The sequence below is a fragment of the Glycine max genome, chromosome 19 (genome assembly GCF_000004515.6).
Source record: "Glycine max cultivar Williams 82 chromosome 19, Glycine_max_v4.0, whole genome shotgun sequence".
Classification (NCBI taxonomy): domain Eukaryota; kingdom Viridiplantae; phylum Streptophyta; class Magnoliopsida; order Fabales; family Fabaceae; genus Glycine; species Glycine max.
In genome coordinates this window covers 44,708,771-44,731,609 of record NC_038255.2, presented here as the reverse complement: position 1 = coordinate 44,731,609, position 22,839 = coordinate 44,708,771, and the positions used below count along the sequence as shown (strand labels likewise).

At 35.8% G+C, this 22,839-nt stretch overlaps 1 protein-coding gene across 1 annotated transcript; it reads left to right on the top strand.

Moving 5' to 3' along the window:
* The first annotated feature begins 345 nt into the window (after positions 1-345).
* LOC100814667 (ABC transporter B family member 1) lies at positions 346-7,384 on the top strand. Its single transcript, XM_003554341.5, has 10 exons — positions 346-1,095; positions 1,218-1,272; positions 1,369-1,544; positions 1,649-1,849; positions 1,945-2,204; positions 2,311-2,627; positions 2,750-2,973; positions 4,561-4,934; positions 5,077-5,791; positions 5,876-7,384. The coding sequence occupies exons 1-10, from the start codon at positions 682-684 to the stop codon at positions 7,157-7,159; spliced, it is 4,020 nt and encodes a 1,339-aa protein (XP_003554389.1). The 5' UTR covers positions 346-681; the 3' UTR covers positions 7,160-7,384.
* Positions 7,385-22,839: the final 15,455 nt, after the last annotated feature.

The following is a 22,839-nucleotide window of genomic DNA, read 5'->3' as shown; positions in this document are numbered from 1 at the left end:
TGAAGTGTTTAATATAGATTTGAAACAACTAATTAAGTGAAATAATCTTGTATAACACTCGATAATAAATAAATGATTTAAATTTTGAGTATATATTTATATTCATTATAAAATTTAAATTGTAAAAAATACGTACAATAACAATATGATCCTTTGTTTATTTTCTTTTATTGAACATAAGTGAGTCAAAAATTGATCTCGAAGTTTTGTGAGAACAGTGTTGATTGTCGGGTGGAAATTCAAAACTCTCTCTCTCTCTATCTATGTCTCCAAACTTTTCTCTGTCTAGGTTCTCACCATGTGTCACTTTCGGTGTTTTTTATTTTTTACAGAAGAAGAAAAACTCAAACATTAACCCACCTAACTTAACAGTCTCACTCTCTTGAGTTCCAGAAGATAATACTAGCTATTAGTTAGGAGTGAGTGAGGAATGAGTGTGCCCACAACACCCCCTCACACGAGCAACAAGAAGAATGAAGAATAAAAAGAGTAAAATTGAGAACCTTTAACTTCCCACACAGATCAAAATAACAACACCAACAATAATAAATAATAATAGAGAAAGTGATTAAGAGAGAGTAGAATAGTTAGTTAGCATGAATTAGGAGTGGTAGAGTGAGACAATAAAGTAGAGAAGGAGGGTGGGAAGTCGTGCATAAAGAAAAACAATTTTTGTTGCAAATGTCAAAAGATTCTGAGGAGATAAAAACCATTGAGCAGTGGAAATGGTCCGAAATGCAAGGCCTTGAACTTGTTCCAGAGGAGGGTGGTGCAGCTGCACCTTCACAACACCAAGTTCCAAGGGAAATGAACACTTCTGAACCACCCAACAAAGATGTTGGTGCTTCTTCTGCAGCAGTTACTAGTAACGGTGGTGGGGAGAAGAAAGAGAAAGAGAGTGTTCCCTCTGTTGGGTTTGGAGAGCTTTTCAGATTCGCTGATGGGTTGGATTATGTTCTCATGGGAATTGGGACGGTCGGAGCAGTTGTGCACGGTTGTTCTCTGCCTCTCTTTCTTCGCTTCTTTGCGGATCTTGTCAATTCCTTTGGCTCCAATGCTAATGATGTCGACAAGATGACTCAGGAAGTGGTCAAGGTAACAATTTAACATCACAAACAGAACTCAAGAGTGTTATTAAAGTTTGGTGTTTTTTTTCTTTTCTTCTTTCTGTTTTTGGAGTGAATGTGAGTGAGTTGTGTTGTATGATTTTTTTGCAGTATGCATTTTACTTCTTGGTGGTGGGGGCTGCTATATGGGCTTCTTCATGGGCAGGTTAGTGAATTGAATTGAATTGACTCACTAATTCTTTGTTTGTGTTTGTTTGGCTTTGGATTTTGATTGATGGGTTTGGAGTTGTTGTTGTTGCAGAGATTTCGTGTTGGATGTGGAGCGGGGAGCGGCAATCGACCAAGATGAGAATCAAGTATCTGGAGGCTGCCTTAAACCAGGACATTCAGTTCTTCGACACCGAGGTTAGGACATCCGACGTTGTTTTCGCAATCAACACCGATGCTGTCATGGTCCAGGATGCCATTAGTGAGAAGGTGCAGTGCCAAATTCAACAAGTTCATTCTTTGTTTCTGTTACTGGATTTGGACTAGTTTTTTTTTTTTTTTCATTTTTCATTTTTTTGATGGTTCTTGTGCAGTTGGGGAATTTCATTCACTACATGGCTACCTTTGTTTCTGGTTTTGTTGTGGGTTTCACTGCTGTGTGGCAATTGGCTTTGGTCACTCTTGCTGTTGTCCCTATGATAGCTGTGATTGGAGGCATTCACACCACCACCTTGGCTAAGCTCTCTGGTAAGAGCCAGGAAGCTCTTTCTCAAGCTGGCAACATTGTGGAACAGGTGAGAATCAAGAAATGACATAGTTGATAAACTTTTTGTTAATTGCATTTGATTTGATTGGCATTACATCACCTCTTATTGTTTGTGCATTGCAGACGATTGCACAAATCCGGGTAGTGCTGGCCTTTGTTGGGGAGTCCAGAGCATTGCAGGCCTATTCATCAGCCTTGAGAGTTGCACAGAAGATTGGCTACAAAACTGGGTTTGCAAAGGGAATGGGATTGGGTGCCACTTACTTTGTTGTTTTTTGCTGTTACGCGCTTCTGTTGTGGTATGGAGGCTATCTGGTTAGGCACCACGCCACCAACGGAGGACTTGCCATTGCAACCATGTTTGCTGTTATGATTGGTGGATTGTGAGTATTCGTGTGCATTTTCATGCTTTAGTCATTGAAACATACAACCATTCATTTAAGGTTTATTTTAGTAACGTGGTTAAGGATTCAATTGTGATACACACAGGGGTTTGGGGCAATCCGCACCAAGCATGGCTGCATTTACGAAGGCCAGAGTTGCTGCTGCGAAGATTTTCCGTATAATTGATCACAAGCCAAGTATTGATCAAAATAGCGAATCTGGCGTTGAACTAGACACAGTTACTGGACTTGTGGAGCTGAAAAACGTGGACTTTTCTTACCCATCTAGGCCAGAGGTTCAGATCCTCAATGACTTCTCCTTGAATGTGCCTGCTGGCAAGACCATAGCTTTGGTGGGTAGCAGTGGCTCTGGAAAGAGCACTGTTGTCTCCCTCATTGAGAGATTCTATGACCCAACTTCAGGTAAACTTTGAAAATTAAAGTCTTTTAGTATAGTATGAAAAGTTTGACTTCTTGTTTGTTTGAACTTTAAGATTGAAATTTTGTGCTAGTTATGTTGGTTGTTGAGCATAATCTGTGTGCAGGGCAAGTTCTGCTAGATGGGCATGACATTAAAACTTTGAGGCTTAGATGGCTGAGGCAGCAGATAGGACTAGTGAGTCAAGAACCTGCTTTGTTTGCTACCACAATACGAGAAAATATACTGTTGGGTAGGCCTGATGCAGACCAGGTTGAGATTGAAGAAGCTGCCAGGGTTGCTAATGCTCATTCCTTCATCATTAAACTTCCTGATGGCTATGAAACCCAGGTTAGTCATCTTTGTTTTATGAAAATGGCTCCTGGAATTGTATGTGTAGTGATGAATTGATGATTGCCCTTTTAAACTAGTCACATCATTGGATTTGAATTTTGGCGTGGAACTACAGAAGAAGCATTGGATTGTTCCATGCCTGTCACTTGCCAGTTACTTTTTAATATTGTAAAATAAAATACAGTTTGCAAAATAGAAAAAAGTGGATGATAAAAATACAAGGGTAAGTTTACTTTCCATTTTCATTTTGTGTTTTCATTTTTTATTTTTATTTTTTGAAAATTGTTTTCATTTTTTAAAAATTAGAATTTTGAAAACATGTTTGGTTTGACTTCTTATTTTTTTTTTCAAAAAATAAAAACACTGAAAATGTGTTTTCAAAAGAAAATATATTTTTAAATTTGCTTAAAATTACATTCATTACTACGGCGTTTTCATTTTACCCAAAATGAGATTCCTGATTTTAATTGAAAATGAAATTTTATTGTTTTCAATTTTTGGTTCGTTTGGAAAAATATTTTCACTAAAAATGAAAACAGAAATCCAATCAAATATATTTTCATTACCATTTTCTATTTCCAGTAAAAATAAAAATAAAAAACAACCAAAATAAAAATAGAAAACAACCAAATTAAACATCTCCTGCCTGTCTTTATACCCACAATTGTTATAATTGGTAATTAGCACCATACAGAAACAGGGCTTTGTCTAGACTATTTATTTATTTGGTCAAAAAGTAAAACTTGTCTTTTTTTTTTAAATGAGATTTGTTCAGTAGTCAAAGCCAGGAAATGCCTGTTTATGCATTGCATCTGAAAAAGACCAAGAGGGTAACATGCTTCAGTCAACTCGTGCATGTTCAATTCTTAAATAAGGACACTAGACAAACAACCAACATGGAAATGCCCAGAACCAGAATTTATAACAAAAAATGAAGAGCACCGAAAAAGTTCTTCATCAATTATGTAGCCTCCATAAGAATAGATAATTTATCCATAGGACACTTAATAAACTAATTATCAATGACAGATGGAATAATATAATATATGATAATTTAAAGATGATGAAGCAGAAACTGATAATAGATTCACAATTTTTAGTCCTCGACTAATTTAATTTAATTGAGAATAAGCTTGCTCCCCATTTGGGAACAAGAGTCTTAACCTATGTTTGGATATCAAATGAAGGATGGAGTACGACGGAAATGTAACAGAATGGATTAAAAATAACACACCATTGCTTGAATATTCTATGATAGAGAATTTGAATTAAAGTTTTCATTCAATTGTTTCGGAAGTGGATGAAATGGTATGGAAATTAACGAAGAATTAACTGTTTTCATCACAACCCCAAATTGGTAGAAGAAATACGAATAGATATTATATGGAATGGAATAGAATAAATCTCAACATATTCGATTGTTTACCATTCCATCTTCTTTTAAACAATCTGAACAATGATAACTAATATTATTTCATTTCATTCCATTTAACTCCACCCTTCCTATCAATCTGAACAGAGCCTTTGAAAATGATAATTTGTTAAACTTATATCTGATAAAGTGAATTTATTTTGCATTGGCAGGTAGGAGAAAGAGGGCTGCAACTTTCTGGAGGGCAAAAACAGAGAATAGCAATAGCAAGGGCAATGCTGAAAAACCCTGCAATTCTTCTCCTAGACGAAGCAACGAGTGCATTGGACTCGGAGTCAGAAAAGCTTGTGCAAGAAGCCCTTGACCGGTTCATGATTGGCAGAACAACTCTCATAATTGCTCATCGTCTCTCCACAATTCGCAAAGCTGACCTTGTAGCTGTACTTCAGCAAGGAAGTGTTTCTGAAATTGGAACTCATGATGAGCTCTTCTCGAAAGGTGAAAATGGAGTCTATGCCAAGCTTATAAAGATGCAGGAGATGGCTCATGAAACTGCCATGAATAATGCCAGAAAGAGTAGTGCAAGGTAGCTTTCACTAATATTTAACATTGGCATTCTTTGAAAAAACTGTTTGAAGTTAATTTTCATTGTTTTTTAAAGTTTATTAATCCTTTGGCTACTGAATATTCCAAGCTGATATGTCATCTCATGACATTTTCATTTGCAGGCCGTCGAGTGCCAGAAACTCTGTAAGCTCACCAATAATTGCTAGGAATTCTTCTTATGGACGGTCACCATACTCGCGTAGGCTATCCGATTTCTCTACATCTGACTTTAGTCTGTCCCTTGATGCATCACATCCTAGTTATAGGCTCGAAAAGCTTGCTTTCAAAGAGCAAGCCAGTTCCTTCTGGAGACTTGCAAAAATGAACTCTCCTGAATGGCTTTATGCTTTAATTGGCTCTATAGGGTCTGTAGTTTGTGGATCCCTTAGTGCCTTCTTTGCTTATGTTCTTAGTGCTGTCCTCAGTGTGTATTACAATCCAGACCACAGATACATGATCCGTGAAATAGAAAAGTACTGCTACTTGTTGATTGGCCTTTCATCAACTGCACTTCTCTTCAACACATTGCAACACTTCTTCTGGGACATTGTCGGGGAAAACCTTACGAAACGTGTGAGAGAGAAAATGCTGACAGCAGTGCTCAAAAATGAAATGGCATGGTTTGATCAGGAGGAAAATGAGAGTGCCAGGATTGCTGCAAGGCTGGCTCTTGATGCCAACAATGTCAGATCAGCCATTGGAGATCGAATTTCAGTAATTGTGCAGAACACTGCACTTATGCTAGTTGCCTGTACTGCTGGGTTTGTGTTGCAGTGGCGCCTTGCCCTTGTCCTCGTTGCTGTCTTTCCTGTTGTTGTTGCAGCCACTGTTTTGCAGGTTTGTTTTTTGTAGATTTCTTTCTTGACATGTTTTGCCATTCAATTCTGTGTTTTCATTTGTATTTTGTTGGGTTTTATACAGAAAATGTTCATGACTGGTTTTTCTGGGGACCTGGAAGCTGCTCATGCCAAGGCTACACAACTTGCAGGAGAAGCTATAGCCAATGTAAGGACTGTTGCAGCCTTCAATTCAGAAAAAAAAATTGTTGGCCTTTTCACCACCAATCTCCAAGCTCCACTACAGCGTTGTTTTTGGAAGGGACAAATTTCTGGAAGTGGATATGGTGTAGCTCAGTTTGCACTTTATGCTTCCTATGCACTTGGTCTTTGGTATGCTTCTTGGCTGGTGAAGCATGGCATCTCTGACTTCTCTAAAACAATCAGAGTTTTTATGGTCCTAATGGTTTCTGCAAATGGTGCTGCTGAAACTTTAACACTGGCCCCTGACTTTATCAAAGGAGGCCGAGCCATGAGGTCAGTGTTTGATCTCCTTGACCGCAGAACTGAAATTGAGCCTGATGATCAAGATGCTACTCCTGTTCCTGATCGTCTTCGTGGTGAAGTTGAACTTAAGCATGTAGACTTCTCTTATCCAACTCGCCCGGATATGCCAGTTTTTCGTGACCTCAGTCTTCGTGCGAAGGCTGGTAAAACTCTTGCCCTTGTAGGACCTAGTGGCTGTGGTAAGAGCTCAGTTATTGCACTTATACAAAGATTCTATGATCCAACATCTGGTCGGGTCATGATTGATGGCAAGGACATCAGGAAATACAACCTCAAGTCCTTAAGAAGGCACATTTCTGTGGTACCACAGGAGCCTTGTTTGTTTGCCACTACTATTTATGAAAACATTGCTTATGGACATGAGTCAACCACTGAAGCTGAGATAATTGAAGCTGCAACTCTTGCCAATGCACACAAGTTCATATCTGGTTTGCCAGATGGATACAAAACATTTGTGGGGGAGAGAGGTGTTCAACTGTCCGGGGGACAAAAGCAAAGAATAGCAGTTGCTCGGGCTTTTGTGAGGAAGGCTGAACTTATGCTTCTTGATGAGGCCACAAGTGCACTTGATGCTGAATCTGAGAGGTCTGTTCAGGAGGCTCTAGACCGCGCCTCCTCAGGAAAAACAACTATCATTGTTGCACACAGGCTATCAACAATCAGGAATGCCAATCTGATTGCTGTGATTGATGACGGGAAAGTAGCTGAGCAAGGCTCACATTCTCAGTTGTTGAAAAATCACCCGGATGGGATTTATGCGCGCATGATTCAGTTACAAAGGTTCACCCACAGCCAAGTTATTGGAATGGCCTCAGGTTCAAGCTCTTCAACAAGACCGAAAGACGACGAAAGAGAAGGCTAGCCATTCAAATGATATTACCAGCTACAGGATTATAAGCCATATACCCATTATAATTATTGGCATTTTTGTTTTGACCATAGTATAGTTTGTGTATCATCCCTACCCCCCCTTTCTCTTCCTATTCAAGAATGTATCTTCTTGTCTTTATGAATGTTACTAAGGAAATGACAAAATACAGGAACGAGATTGAAATGGATGAATAGATGCTCATCCTTATTAAATTTATTCAAGGCCACTTTTGCTCCAAAGAATCAACAACACCAATGGGTCACCAACTCTCATTCTCTATATCTTGATGGGCAACTCAATGTTTAGTTAGTGCATAAGGATTAAAGTAACTATTAAAGTGCCAATCAACAAAACATCATCAACAGGGTGAATTTCTTTGTCAACAAGATGTATTTGTTTTGAGGTAATGAAAAATACAAGAGAGTTTTGTAAGCATATACCTAATACACTAGCAATTTGCTAGGTGTAAAATGAACTACACTGACAAAGGACTTTAAAAAGTGCATGGTGAGGCAGTGAATGGTCCAATTAAAATTCTATCACTTTCCAACTCTGATGAGCACAGTGGTGGCGGTGGCCATGAATCTAGTAGTAGCACTTTAGCTTGTTGACCATTTGAGACACATCACAATCAGGTACTCAACAAGATGCACCATCCCTTTCATGGAAATTCTAAATATTCGTTGGTTCTGATCCCAATGGGATATATGGCAAGTGCATATATAAATATGAAGGGGACAAAGATCACATGATGGTGGCACAAACGTGCATGGCATTGAAGTAGACAACGGGTGAGAATCGCAGAAGGATCTAAATGTGGGATGAGTTTGTGGACAAGCGTGGCATAAAAATGAGGTACGGCACAGGAAAATGACACAAAAGAGGAGTGTGCATGGTTCTCAAGTGCTTGCTATCCGTAATGGGGACCAAACTTTGGTTGCTTTAATTAATTAGTTAAAATATAAAGTAAGGTTTCAAATAGCAACATAAGGGGTTGGATTGAAGATGGCTCATTTGCCTTGGTGAGGATGATTACATACTCCAAGGTACGATAAAGAGGATCATGATAGTGAGTTGGGTAAGCATTTGCTTAACGACAAATTTTGGGACAACAACACATGCTGGGACTGATATAGTTTTGATATTATATGTGCCATTCCGCCAACAATATAGACAACTTGTTATCACCCAATCAAATCATTCATTATAGATATCTCCTTGCAAGATTTTGTAGATCACTCGGTACTAACATTAGTCAAGTTGGGAGGTTTCCTGCGGGAACATTAAGGGTGTCTGAGGCCCCTTACGTCCCAGCTCAGTCTCAACGTAATTTTAACAAGTTCAATTTTTAAAAATTAAATGTCATGTGTTTTGGAAATGGGTTTAACTCATATAGCCATATTTTGTATTATTTTCAACATGACATTTTTTATTAGGGGTAGATCTAGGGTATTTTTACAATCGACTTCCATAAGATTGATCAATAAAGAAGTGATAAATAAGGGTCCTTATACATGAATGTTTTAAAACATAAGCATATATTAAATAAAATAAACATATAATTTTATTGAAATTTATATATTTTATTATACTAAACAAATAACATATGCTTCTTTTATCATACGCGTATTTAAATATATCTTTTGCATAGTAACAGAAGGTGTATGAAAATGTACTAAAAAAAGGAAACGAATATGCTGAAAATATCTAATTGCGAGAGAGGTGAATTTTAGTTTATAACATAAAAATAAATTTATTTACAATTTGATTTTTAATTTTTATCTTGTTGAATAACAAAATCCTTTAGTTTATTTATTATTATATGCTCATTACATGTATAGGTCAAAGTTACAGATTTTTTTAACACGAATTTACAGATGCAACTTAAAGAAAAAGAAAAAAAAAACAACAAGAAAGTGTTCTTCATAAGCACGAAATAAGATAAATTCTTTTATCACATAAATAATTTTTTTTATTATTATTTGAGACTCCTTCTAGCTGTGGGACTTGGGCCGTCCCCTCTGTAGCCTATGCCCAAGATCGGCCCGGAGTATCAATTGAAAAACAATTTTTTTACCCATCCTCTGCTCATAAATGCTGTATTCAGGTAATCAAAGATCAAACTATAATCACATGCTTAAAGAACTTTTGAATGACTAACTCGAGTTTATATTATACCTTCTATGTTATTTTTAACATGGCATGATGTTCTCCCTCAAGAAGAAAATAACATGGCATAATTTTTTGTATTTTTCTAAAATTCATCTCTATTTTAACAATTAGCAAGTTTCATTTGTATTGGACGAATATTTTAAAATGCAAACCAAATTTAGATATAAAATTAAATTGAAAGAACTATAGTAGTAATATTTCTTTACAATATATAACATAAATATACTTTAATTTTAATTTTAAACATTTTCAATTCACGATTTAATTATACATAATATTAAATATTATATTAACAAAGTAGAATAAAGAAATTGTTGAAGTTTATCGGATTGAATGCAAATTTGAACAAGTTCTCTAATTGAATATATACAAGCGCACAAACACACAAAATAAATTCTATGGTTGAATAGAAAACTAATTAAATCAGCTAAAAAAAACTAATTAAACCCAAGTTATCGCATCTTATGAATAACCTTAGATGACATTACTCATTGTGAGGGTGTTAACGAGTTCAGCTAAATTAAGCACTTAAAGTTTAAGTTTAGCTTGTAAAAAAATGAGTTGATTAAGTTTGCCTCATTTATTTAAATGAGTTTAATCAATGCTTTAACTTACTTGTTAAAAAAAAAAAGCTCAAGTGTTGTAAAAAAAAAAAAAACTTAGTCTACTTAGCTCATTTATAACTTAATTTTTCCTGCTTTAGTAAAAAAAATTCTTAAATTATTTTTTAATTTTATCAGTTTAGTATTTAATAAATATTTTAATACCATATGACAATCTACACATTGAAACATGTGCTTAATATGCAGGATGCAAAATTCAAATATTCTAGACAATTACATTTTTATAATCCAGAAAATTAAAATTCATAACTTCTTGAATATTAAAAAAAAGAAACTTCAAAATTAATTTTGAACGTTCTCAACAAAATTTTACATATTTTAATAATAAATATATAAATGATAAAAGCTAGTGAAAATTCTAATCATCAATTTAAAGAAATGAGTTATTTGTACAAAAAAAATCATGAGTTATTAATATTGAACTTGTAAAATTTACGTTTAACTCATTCTAATAATTGAACTTAATCTCAAATTTAAATTTGATTATTTAATTAAACAAACGAATATAATTGAACATTTAACTAGTGAAATTTGAATAATTCATGAACAACTAAGCTTATTTACATCTCTAACCAGTGTTATCAACTAGATGACTGACTATTGAGACGCTGGCCTTGTCACACCATTGGGTATTGTTCAAAAAATTGTGAGGGTTAACCAAAAAAATAATCGTGGCGAGTTGCTATTATTTTTGTACGGCCTTTTGGCTCTTCCCAAAGCCAGCTATTTTTTAACTTTTATTTACAAAAGTACCCTTCAGAAACTTATTTAGTGCAGACGGTGTGAAAAGAAAAAAGGACTATGCGATTTGGCAGCCACCAATTTTGTGATGTGTTTTGATTAAACGGCCTTTCATGCCTGAATCTGGATGACCCCAAAATTACACTTCTAGCCCATGTTCGTTTGGCTCCAACTGGGGCTGGGGGTTGGGTGTTAAAACCAGATTCTGATGCAAATAAAAACATTTTAAAAGCTTTTTTTTTTATTCAAGGAACATTGAAGGCTGTAGGGGGATATGGTAGTAAAAATATTATTTGAAGTTATGGTTGGACAAGCTAACTAGCAATTTAAGAGTATTTATATGCAAAATTGGAAAAATCATTGTAAATTTGATCACTAGTAACGGATGAGTGTCTTTTTTTTTAATGCAGTAACGGATGAGTATTAATCCTCTTATCTTTTTTTTTCTTGCTTTCTGGCATAAATTTTGCATGGCCATGCCATAAAGTAAAATGATACTACACCTGGTAACGTGAACCAGCCAAATATCCGAGTGAAAACAAATGCAACAGCTGGAGCAGTTGCTGGGGGCTAGGGTTAAGGACAAAAGCATCTTCCTTGTTGTGCATCATCATAACATAAAACAAAATTCGGTTGCTTGTGGACATGGTGCATCAAATTGCATGAGGGCATGGTACATCTATTAACAGCCTCAACAGAGATTTTGTAAATAGCTAATAATAATGTCTTATGAATAAAGCAAATTGATGATGTTGACAAAATCTTATCTTCCCTCAAAACAAAGCCTTTCAGTTCAGCTTCTGAAACACCCCCTCACCGTCCCTTCACTTTCCCAAAAAACAAGGGATAATAAATCAGAAGCCCGTTATAAAGCATACCCTTCAGTGCAGCTACTTCAGCATCAAGTTGAGTTGAGAATGTGGAACCTGGGCCCATTATTTCTTTACACTAGACAAATGTCTAAGAGGATTGATGATAAGTGGAATTATACAAGTGTCATTTTATAGTGCATTAGGGTTTTCTTCTCAACAAAATATTTTATTTCATTTTTTATTTTATATTGATTAGTATTTGTTGACTTTTGTACTGATTATATTAAAAACATACTCTTCTGATATTCTATATAAGAAATAAATAACTAATTCATTAATATTAATAGCATTGTCAAAATAAAGATTAAAAATATATTTTAACCATATATATTAAAATAAAATATGTCAAAAATATATTTATGTGATTCTTTAATTTCAAAAATATTATTTAAACATAAATAAAAATAACATAACAGTCATATATACACGACAAGGGAATAATATTTTACCAAAAGAAAAGATAAATTTGAAGGAAAGCAATTGACTCCTTTAAAACGAAATATATAGAGAGAAAATAACGACATAATAGCCATTAATTGAAATTAAAATAACTTAACCAATTTTAGAACAATGGTAGATACAATTTTACTTTCTCGTTTTATACATCTCATCACTCTAGAGAAGTTAATTTGGAAGGGTAAATATCCCTTAGGAATATCTGATGATATATCAACTATTTACTTAATAAAAATATATTTATATTCATGTTCAATTCCTGTTCCAAAAGTAGGTTTAATTATTTTGTCACCTTTTTTAAAGAGAATTATTTTATTATCTAATTAATAGTATTACGTAGTAATGCAAAATTAGATTTTACAATTGTTACAAGATTAATTATAAATCTTCATTAAAAATAAAAAAATGGTTTGGTAGTTAACCTCAAGAAAATGTCATCTACTGTCTAGACTAATATTTGGTCTATTTTAATAAACTTAATTAAACGAATTATAAGTAAGAGCTTATCACGTTGAAGCTTATAACCACTTTAAATAAACTTTGTGAATCGTCTTAAAAAATAAAACAAGTCACTTTAATAAAATCAATCGATACTTGTTTATACACCAAAAAAAGAAGGAAAAAAAATCAATATCTGCTGCACAGATGCTAAGTGTCTACTGCATGAAAACCACTAGAAAAGGTGTATGAAATTCGTAAATAAGAGGAATATAACGAGAATACGAACTTGGGAGTTTAGAAGAAATCAAATGTAAAGTAACCAGACTTTTTTTTTTTCTCTGTTATAAAAAAAACTCATTGTGCATTTCTACCAGAGCTTTAATGGTCCCTTTGCTACAAATAAAGCCAATATGGACTTCCAAATGAAAGAAAGTAAAGATACAAGTTAGCAAATATGTACCTCTCAAAGAAGAAATAACTTACAAAAAGAATCTCATTACTCGATGTAATTATTTTATACAATTCCCCTCCGTGTTAAGGGAGCTGAGCCTGTTCCACTTTCGTTTTCATTTAGGATCTTAATGCACTCTGCCCAATTTTCATATCCTGTTCCATCGCCCTCATATGAGAAAGTACAAAAACCAGGATTAGTGCAATTACGTAGATTATATGACAAAGTAAATTACTAAACTATCAAATGGTATGCATCTACCAAATGCTAGTTTTTGGTTGCAGCAGTACATCAAAAGATGTCAGCTGCACACTGCGATGGATGACTCTTGAGCTGCCAACTGATGTAAAAAGATCCTTACTGCTTAGAAATGTCATTGAGCTGTGAATTGATATAAACTTTAGAGACTTTGCCCGTACACATTAATCTCCTATATCTATACAAAATTGAAAATACGCTCATGCTGTGAGCGAAGTCACTAATTTTTAATTTTACTCAACACATCAACGATTATAATAGTCACGCCCTAGAACAGTATACACATTTCTACTGGGTGATATTTCTAGCAAACAGTAGGAAAAAACTGACACTATCATATTTCATACATGACGATAACTCATTGTTCATTGCTGATCAACCATGTCATACCATAATACAAGTCGACCAAGATTGCATGGCATTTAAGAAAGTCCAAAACACGTACGGGATTACTAATACGTGAACTACCATATGCCAATGCAACCAAATGTTGGTAATGGCATTAAATATGTTTCTGGGAATATAAAACAGCCAAATAGTCATTCATCGCAGTGTGCAGCTGACATCCTTGGATGTATTGCTGCATCCAATAACTAGCATTTGCAAGATGCATATTATTTGATAATTTAGTCATATAATCTAATGCAATTGCATCCTGGTTTTATATTTTCTCATATGAGGGCAATAGAACACGATATGAAAAGAGGGCAGACTGTATTGCAAGTATATATATAAACAAGCAAAGCAGACACATCATAAATGAAAACGAAAGTGGAACGAGGTCAGCTCCCTTTACATGCTCAACAGCTGTACCAAGTCCAAAATGAAAATTTAACAGACTCCTCATTAAACAATAAATGTTTTCCTTACAACAGCAGCAATTACTTGAGAACAACATAAAGACCCAAAAAACAAGCACGCCAACTCAATTGAATCATGCATGCAAATAGAAATAGAAACAAAGTTATGACAAACAAATAAATACAACATATTGCAGACACTGGCAAAACAAACAGACTTTTACTTTAAGAAATAAGTCACTCATTATGTATGACAAATTCTTCACCATGCATGTAAGTCACCTCTGGAAAGTGAAAACATGGAAATGCATGCTTTAAACAAGAAAATATAACCTTTTGTTTGTGTGTGTATAATTCAGGAGGGAGCAAGCCCTAGGAAGTGACATGATAGGGAATGGCACACCACACCCTTATGAGGGATTAGAAAACACATGCAGACCTATATAAGATTCTTCACATGATTTGCCATCCAATTTGTAAGAAAATAAGATCTGTCCCACATTTAATACACAGATTTTGCAATTCAAGATAAATTAATCAACAAGCTTATCTACATAACATGAGGGACAAAAAAAGAAACAAGAACAAAAAAAATTATGAAATGCAGAACAACAAAGGATGACCACTGCACTTTTCTTTCCCAGAAAACGCTGACCTGTTTGCTTGATGCATATGACCAAGTGCATCCAGCCATCCAGCAGAAAAAGCTAAATTGCTTACACGAGAAAAAGAATATTAAGTCAGAGGGGCAGATTTAATAAACATCACTATATGAAAAGTGCAATCTGATGCTCCCTGCAAGACATACAGCAGTTAATGAGCACCAGCAAAACAAATCCACAAATATCTTGGTCCATACTGGGGATAACATGCAAAGGTAAAAATGCATAGCAATATTGAGGATACATAGGTGCCTTAAAATAAAGATTAAAGAGTTTAATTTGATACTCTGACAGTGTAAAGATTGTTGCACTGTCAATCAATTAAAAATGATCCTAGATATGACTTTTAGAGTAATTATTACAAAAGTCAACAATCTTATCATACATGACAATCCATAATTGAATGATAATATAAAAAATCTTTAATATTTTAATTAAAATCCTGAAATAAAATCTGAATATAGGCTGAACTGTGGAACACATTAAAAAAGTGGGGAGAATCAGATAGTGTATTTGAGAGAAGATATTTTGATAACAGAAAAGAAACTTTAGTTTCATTAACCCAACAAACTCAAAAGTACAAAACTGTTAGTTATGACAGCTGTAATTAGTTGTCACTAACTAAACTATCTTAGTGAACTAACTCACTAATACTTAACTACCTGAGACTGCAGTTCTCTTACAATACTCCGATTACTCCCCCCCTGCCCCTCAAACTCAAGGTGGTTGAGGCTTTGTCATTGCATCTGCCCACTGATCAAGAGCAGGAATATGATGAACCATTTAGTTGTTTTGTCAGCACCCATTCCCGAACAAAGAAAACATCAGTCTCCATGTGCTTGGTTTGAGTGTGAAGAACTGGATTATGTGCTAGTGGTACAGCACTTTGGTAATCACAAAAGATGACTGGTATGGTGAAAGGAACTCCCAGTTCTGTCAGAAGAGTTTGAATCCATAAAGTTTCAGCTGTAGCCTGAGCTAAGCTGTCGTATTCTGCTTCAGTGCTTGACCTTGCCACAACTTGTTTTCTGGACCACCAGGACACCAAATTAGGACCCAGATAAATTGCCACTCCTGATGTTGATCTATGATCATCAACATCAGAGGCCCAGTCAGCATTACAGAGAGCATGAATGGAGAGAGGTCTGCGTGGAATTGCAGGTCTGAGATGAAGACCATGAGAAATTGACCCTTTGAGATACCTTGGAATACGTTTGACTGCCACCCAATGAGTGTCTAAGGGATTAGACATGAATTGACAAACTTTGTTGACTGTAAAGCTTATTTCAGGTCGAGTAATTGTAGTATACTGCAGAGCCCCCACAACAGAATAGAGAGTAGGATCAAAAAAGATATCAGCCCCAGACTTAGACAGTTTACAGTTAGTAACCATAGGAGAACATATGGGTTGTGCCTCTGCCATGTGAGTTTTCTGTAAGAGATCTCTGATATACTTTGAGTAAGTAGTAAGGAGTTATCAGAAAGAGTCTTGACCTCTACCCAAAAAACAGTCAAGCTTTCCTAGCTGTTTTAAAGAGGAAGTGCAGTTCAGTTTGGCAGTGAGATGTTAAATTAGTTGAGGTGAACTACCAGTTATAACAATGTCAACCCCATAAACCAAAACATAAACTGTTTGAGATTGAGCTTTGTAGATACACAAGGATGGATCACACTTGCTTGCTACAAAACCAAAATCCCTGAGAGTAAATAGCAGTCTCTCAAACCACTGTCTAGGGGACTGTTTAAGGCCATACAAAACTTTATTTAGCTTACAGACCAAGGATGAATCAGAAATCTCAAATTCTGGAGGCTGAGTCATGTAAACTGACTCCTCAAGCAGTCCATTCAAGAAAGCATTATTAACATCTAATTGAAACAAATCCCAATGTTGAGTCAAAGCAAGAGTAATAATGAGTCTAACAGTTACTGGTTTGATGACAAGAGAAAATGTCTCATTAAAAATCAAAACCCTGAACTTGATGAAACCCTTTAGCCACTAAACGCGCTTTATATTTATTAAGAGACCCATCAACATTCTCTTTAACTCTGAAAACCCACTTGCACCCAATTGTTTTTCTGTTTGAAGGAAGAGGAATCATATCCCAGGTCTTGTTTTTAAGTAATGCTGGGCATAGGACGAGCATTCACTGTTCTAGGTGGTGAAGTAGTTTCAGAAGTTTGAGGACTGGTTTCTGCAGTAGGTGCAGAGCAAACAGTAGAAGGAGCAGTGGTAGAAGATGGAGGTAGATCAGTAGAAACAGGAGTGGACAAAGGCAGGGAGGGAGGATGTTGAGACTCAACCGAAGGTGATGATTGATCATCAACAGAAGCAACTGAATTTGGTTCAACAGAAGTGATAGGATTTGCTTCAACAGAAACAACAGGATGGAAAGGATTAATAGGAGAAGAGATGACCTGTGAAGGAACAACAATAGGTATGGGATTAAGGGAAACCTGTGAGGTAGATGGAGAAATGGTTGAGGATTCAAACAACTCAGTGTCAGGAAATCTAGACTCATTAAAAATGACATCTTTGGAAATGAACAACCTACCAGAAGGAAAGAGACATTTGTAGCCTTTGTGAGAGGTTGAGTATCCCAAAAAGAGACACACTCATGAGACCTAAAATCAAGCTTGTGTTTATTATAGGGTCTGAGAAAAGGAAAATAGGCACAGCCAAATGTTTTCAAAAACTGATAATCAGGTGGATTTTTGAAGATAGTATAAGGAACAGCAAAGTCAAGAGGTGCTGTAGGCACTATGTTTATGATATAAACAGCGGTAGTAAAAGCAATGTCCCAGAATTTTAGAGGTAGAGAAGCATGGTTCAGTAAGGTAAGTCCAAGCTCAACAATGTGTCTGTGCTTCCTCTCCACCACACCATTTTGGTGATGAGTGTGAGGACAGATAAGTCTATGGTTAATGCTTAGTTTGGCTAAATAAGGAGCTAAGGGTCTAATTTTCCTCCCCAGTCAGTTTGTAAACTTTTGATCTTTGTATTAAATTGAAGTTCAGCCATAGCTTTGAATTGTTTAAAAACAGTGAATGTATCAGACTTGTTTTTAAGTAGATAGATCCAAGTGAATCTAGAAAAAGCATCAATAAAGGTGACATAGTACAGAAAACCATTAGTTCAAGTAATGTGAGATGGACCCCAGAGGTCACTAAACACCAAAATTCCAAAGGAGCATTATAAACAGTGCTAGACAATGAAGAAGGAAGTCTGCAAGTGATTTTCCAACACAACATGAGGAATAAAACTCAACAAAATTTTTGTTAGGAATGAGTATATTACAATGTGAAGAACAAGCTTCATTACATGAAAATTTGGATGACCAAGCCTAGCATGCCACAAGGAGCTAGTCTTAGTTCCTACATTTATATTGGACTGTGCAGCATCAGAAATTACAGAATTAGAAACATAACATGAACCTAAAGTAGCTAAAGGATGCTGTAGCTTGAGACTGGGAGAGGAATAAAGCCCATCAGGACCAACAGACCCTTGAAGAAGAGTTTCACTGGAAACCTGAGATTTGACAGCACAGAAATGAGGGTGAAACTCAAAGAATACACCATTATCCTGAGGAAACTTGCTCGCACTAATCAGAGTTGGTTAAGAGAAAAAGAGACTTTAGAATTATAAGTAAAAAAAGAACCAGTGGATTTGATGTGCAGACCTTGACCATTACCGATGAAAATCTGGTCAGGTCCTTTAAATGATTCTGGCTGCTGAATATTCTGTGCTTCACCATTGACATGGAAGGAGGCACCTGAGTCAGGAATCCAATTGGATGTAATTGGCTGAGAAGAGTTGGTATTGGCTACCATAGCACTAGCAGAATTGGTATTAGCTGGACATGAACCATTCTTTGTCCACACATTAGAAGGACGAGTGTTACCATAGGTCTGTCCAGTGGAATTGGAATTAGACTGCTGAGATGAATAATTCTGAGAATTGGAATTAGGGTTCAAGGGATCGTGCAGAGTGAGAGACGAGCTTGGCTGATAGTATTGGTCATAGCGATAGTGAGAATGAGAAACGGTGTGACCGTACTTCAAACAAACTTGACATTGAAAATTAGCAAAATGTTGATTGCCACGATTGAAGTTACCTCCGTGACCAAAACCACTGTGAGAGTTAGATGAAAAATTTTCAGAATTAGTTTGCGATGCTTTGTTTGCCACATTGTAGCCATCAGATCCATGTGCAGACGAAAAACTAGGATTAGCCTGCGTGTAGTTGATTGACAGTGAGTCAGAGAAAGCATGCTTTTGAAGACGAGCTTCATGAGCTAAGAGCAACGCTTCAACCTCTTCAGCCGGAAGAGGTTCAAACTTGCTTTCGATAACAGAAATCACGGAGTGATAATCTCGAGGAAGACCTTCGAGGATCGCATCAATGTGCTCCTGAGGCAAGATCGGACTTCCAACAGAGGCTAGAGAATCAGAAATAGCCTTGATTTTGAGAATTCACGTATCAGCTCGTCTGCAAGCACTGTCACGTGTAGTTCAGTCAGCAATTGATGAGCTCTTGCTCGTGTTTGTTTGTGAAAATAGTCATGGATTTTCTCCCAGACTTGATAAGAGTGAATTCTTCCAAGCACTCGAGAAAGGATCGACTTTGAAAGAGTCGACTGCAGCCATGTGAGCAGCACCTGATCCTGCAGCTCCCAGTCTTCATACGTAGGATTTCCATGTCCGATTACACAATCTTCATCAGAGAGGAACCTCGGAGGAATTATTGGATTTGCTACAGACCGTTGAAGATGATGAGATTTGATCAGCGGTTCCACCTGTTGTCGCCACATCAAAAAATTGGAATCATCGAGCTTCTCAGCAGTGGAGTTTGGAAATGCGGAAGAGGAGGTGAACGAATTGTTCGAAGAAGCCATAGTCGATCACACTAGGCTCAAGACACCATAATAGAATTTAAGAGAAGATATTTTGATAACAGAAAAGAAAGAGGAGAGAAACTTTAGTTTCATTAACCCAACAAACTCGAATACAAAACTGTGTATATATACAAAGCTGTTAGTTATGACAGCTGTAATTAGTTGTCACTAACTAACTATCTTAGTGAACTAACTCACTGAGACTTAACTAATCTTAACTACCCGAGACTGCAGTTGAATAACTGCAGTTCTCTTACAATACTCCAATATAGTGCAAACGAAAATGGACAGGTAAGACCAAATGAATATATACATAAGGCACATATAAACAAAAGTATCTGAATCCATCAGTTTTGTACAAGGGGTATGACAATGATCAAGAGTGGGATATACAAAGAGTGAAGTTTCTTTAATTAATCACAACAGCAACTCACATGCTAACACACATTGGTCAAGGGCACATGCCAAGGCTGTTCCATAATCCTGAGACAATTGGCCCACACACATGAACTTCCTATATTTATTACTCGACAGGTACCATTCCACAAATACCAATTACGAATAGAATTTATGTAACCCATCCTACAAACTCAACATTTTCAAAGACCAAATTACTTTTATTATCCCTGAAATGAAATATTAACAGGGTAATTCATGTGATTTTTTCCATTGCAATCTCTAATGGCTGAAACCAAATAAGTGGGATAGAACAAAGTCAGAAACCATGGAAATGTATTCTCCCCTTTTCACTAGTTTACCATCGAACAATAGTCACTATGCAGTAAAATCTGCATGCTAATACTCCTTGCAAGACATAATGCAATTAAACTGGGCCAACCAATTTAAGGCGGAGTTACTATGCTCAACATGGGTAAAACTGGGAAAGATAAGAGACGGCAATTAGACTTTGATCCAACAAGTACCCACAATGAATATGCTTTTTACCCACCAAATTCAGATCTGGTCCCAAGTAATTTACCTACAAAAGTTTACAAGATTGTACGGATACAATAATGCTCAACTTGTCTAAACTTGTGTGTGTGTGCCGCAGTGTGCACATGTACAGGTGCACATGCACGTGTGTATTCTAACTTAGGTTTGAAAAGATCATTGAATATCTTTGAATTATGTTAGATATAATTAATTTTTTTATTTTATAAAATTTTTATGGTTAATTTAATTTTAAAATAATAATTTTATTTTCCAGGTTGTCCCAAAAAAGACACATTTAACTAAAAATGAGTTTAATAGATGCATGTATGGATATATAAGTTCCCATTGAGTACCGGATTAGACACTAAAATTGCTACCTGCACAAGTATGTATCCATGTTTAAATTCAGGTATAAGCAGGTATAGGCAAGAACACTCTAGTAGCCAAGCCACTAATATCCGTAGGGTAGCATATGAATTGAATAGTACATCTAAATATCTTTTTTTTTTTTTTGGTGAATAGTATATCTAAATATCTAAAGTGCAGATACATGCAAACCTATGACAACTAACAAAAACTGATACGTGGCTGAAATGTGGTACAGTATACTATATTGCAGATACACACAAGCCTATGACAACTCTGAAAAACTGATAAAAACTTATACATGGATGAATTGTGGTACAGTAAACAGGTAAAAGAGTTGAACGGCACCACAAAATCAAGATACAGACATAATAAAACTGTCTGAAGTTCATAGTTTCGTACTAGGCATAACAAACTGATCAAAACTGATACTGATACACAAACAAATCACATGCTAATCAAGTTTATATGTCAAGAGCTTAAGCTGAGGCTGTGCTACAGTCCTGACAGTATAATTGCTCAATAATGACACAGGAACATCTTCCTATATTTATTGTTCCACGGCTACCATTTCATTCATAACGGAGACATATATTCATATAAACTTCACAGCAGAAAAGGAAACAACCTTGTCAATGCATCTTGCATACCAAAACATTTTGGAAGCCTCGTTACTTTTGTAACTGACACAAAACATTATCTGGGTAATTCATATTTTATTTCAACCTCTAATAGCAGAAGTGAGATGTGTTTAGTAATTAGCACAATGAGGGCAGCAACCATGGAAATAACTCCCCCTTCCCCATCATAACTTGTAACGGACAATCCATTGATAAGGAAGCCGACAGTATAGCTGAAATACTAGAAAACATTGTCCACATTGAACTTGAGTGCACCAAAATTCTGATAAATCCAAATGATTATGTGTTGCAGAAGAAATACATGCTATCTGAGCCAGACACACAAAAGTCATTTTTTAGGACTGATTTTCTGGTGGTAATTTCTTAGCTTAATCTGCTTCATATCATTTCAGAGAGCATAATCCAACTATAATTGGGATTAATGTAAAGCAATTTCAATTTAAAAATATCTAGAAAGGAAAGTACATCCTTTGGTTACTTTTATGGAATAGCTTCAACTTCAAAATTGGCCTCATTAAATTCCAGTCTTCCGAAGTCAATCAATTTAGCGGTTTAGCCTTTCCTTCTTTACTATGAAAACATTAGAAAGGAAAATAAATATGAGTACTTTACAAAAGTATCCCAGACGTAAATAACAAAAAGACATCCATCTCTAAAAGGAAAAGGGAGGTCTAGGGAAACTAAACTTTAATATAGAAAATAGAAGGAAAGAATGACATCCATCTCATCTAATAAGGAATTTATTGCGGGAAAGACGGACTTTTTTTTTGTCTGCCAAATGTTCAAGAGGAGATTACATGCTTTCTATTTTACAATTATTTCCTTACTAGAGACGTTAGCATCACGAAACTCCTAAACTTTGATATAAAATACAAATATACACCCTCTTCTTTTTATCTATCCCACTTTTCAGTTTGATCAAACTTTTTTAACAAGGCACCGTCTCCATCATTCCTACTTCACTCTCATTTCCTTTAATTACCTCTTGTTTGCCAAAGTTATACTTTAAAAAAGAAATATATATATATATATATATATATATATTTGAAATAAAAGCAACGAAGTACATAAGGTATCTACCCAAGTGGGGAGTGGGAGTGGGGGTGGGGGGGAAGAAAAAAGCTAGCCATATTGGCTTGAAAATGCATTAAAAAGTTTTGATAGAAATGAAGATGCTACAATTCTATGGCAACAAGCAAACACATTCATTACAGTAGTAGAAGGGATTCCACTCTTTTCAACAACAACAAAGCCTTATTCCACTAGGTATGGTCGGCTGCACGGATCACATAAGCCATCCGGCACAGTTAAAAACCACAGTTTCAAAAATATTGTTTAGCCTGAGAACTACCTTGATGATACC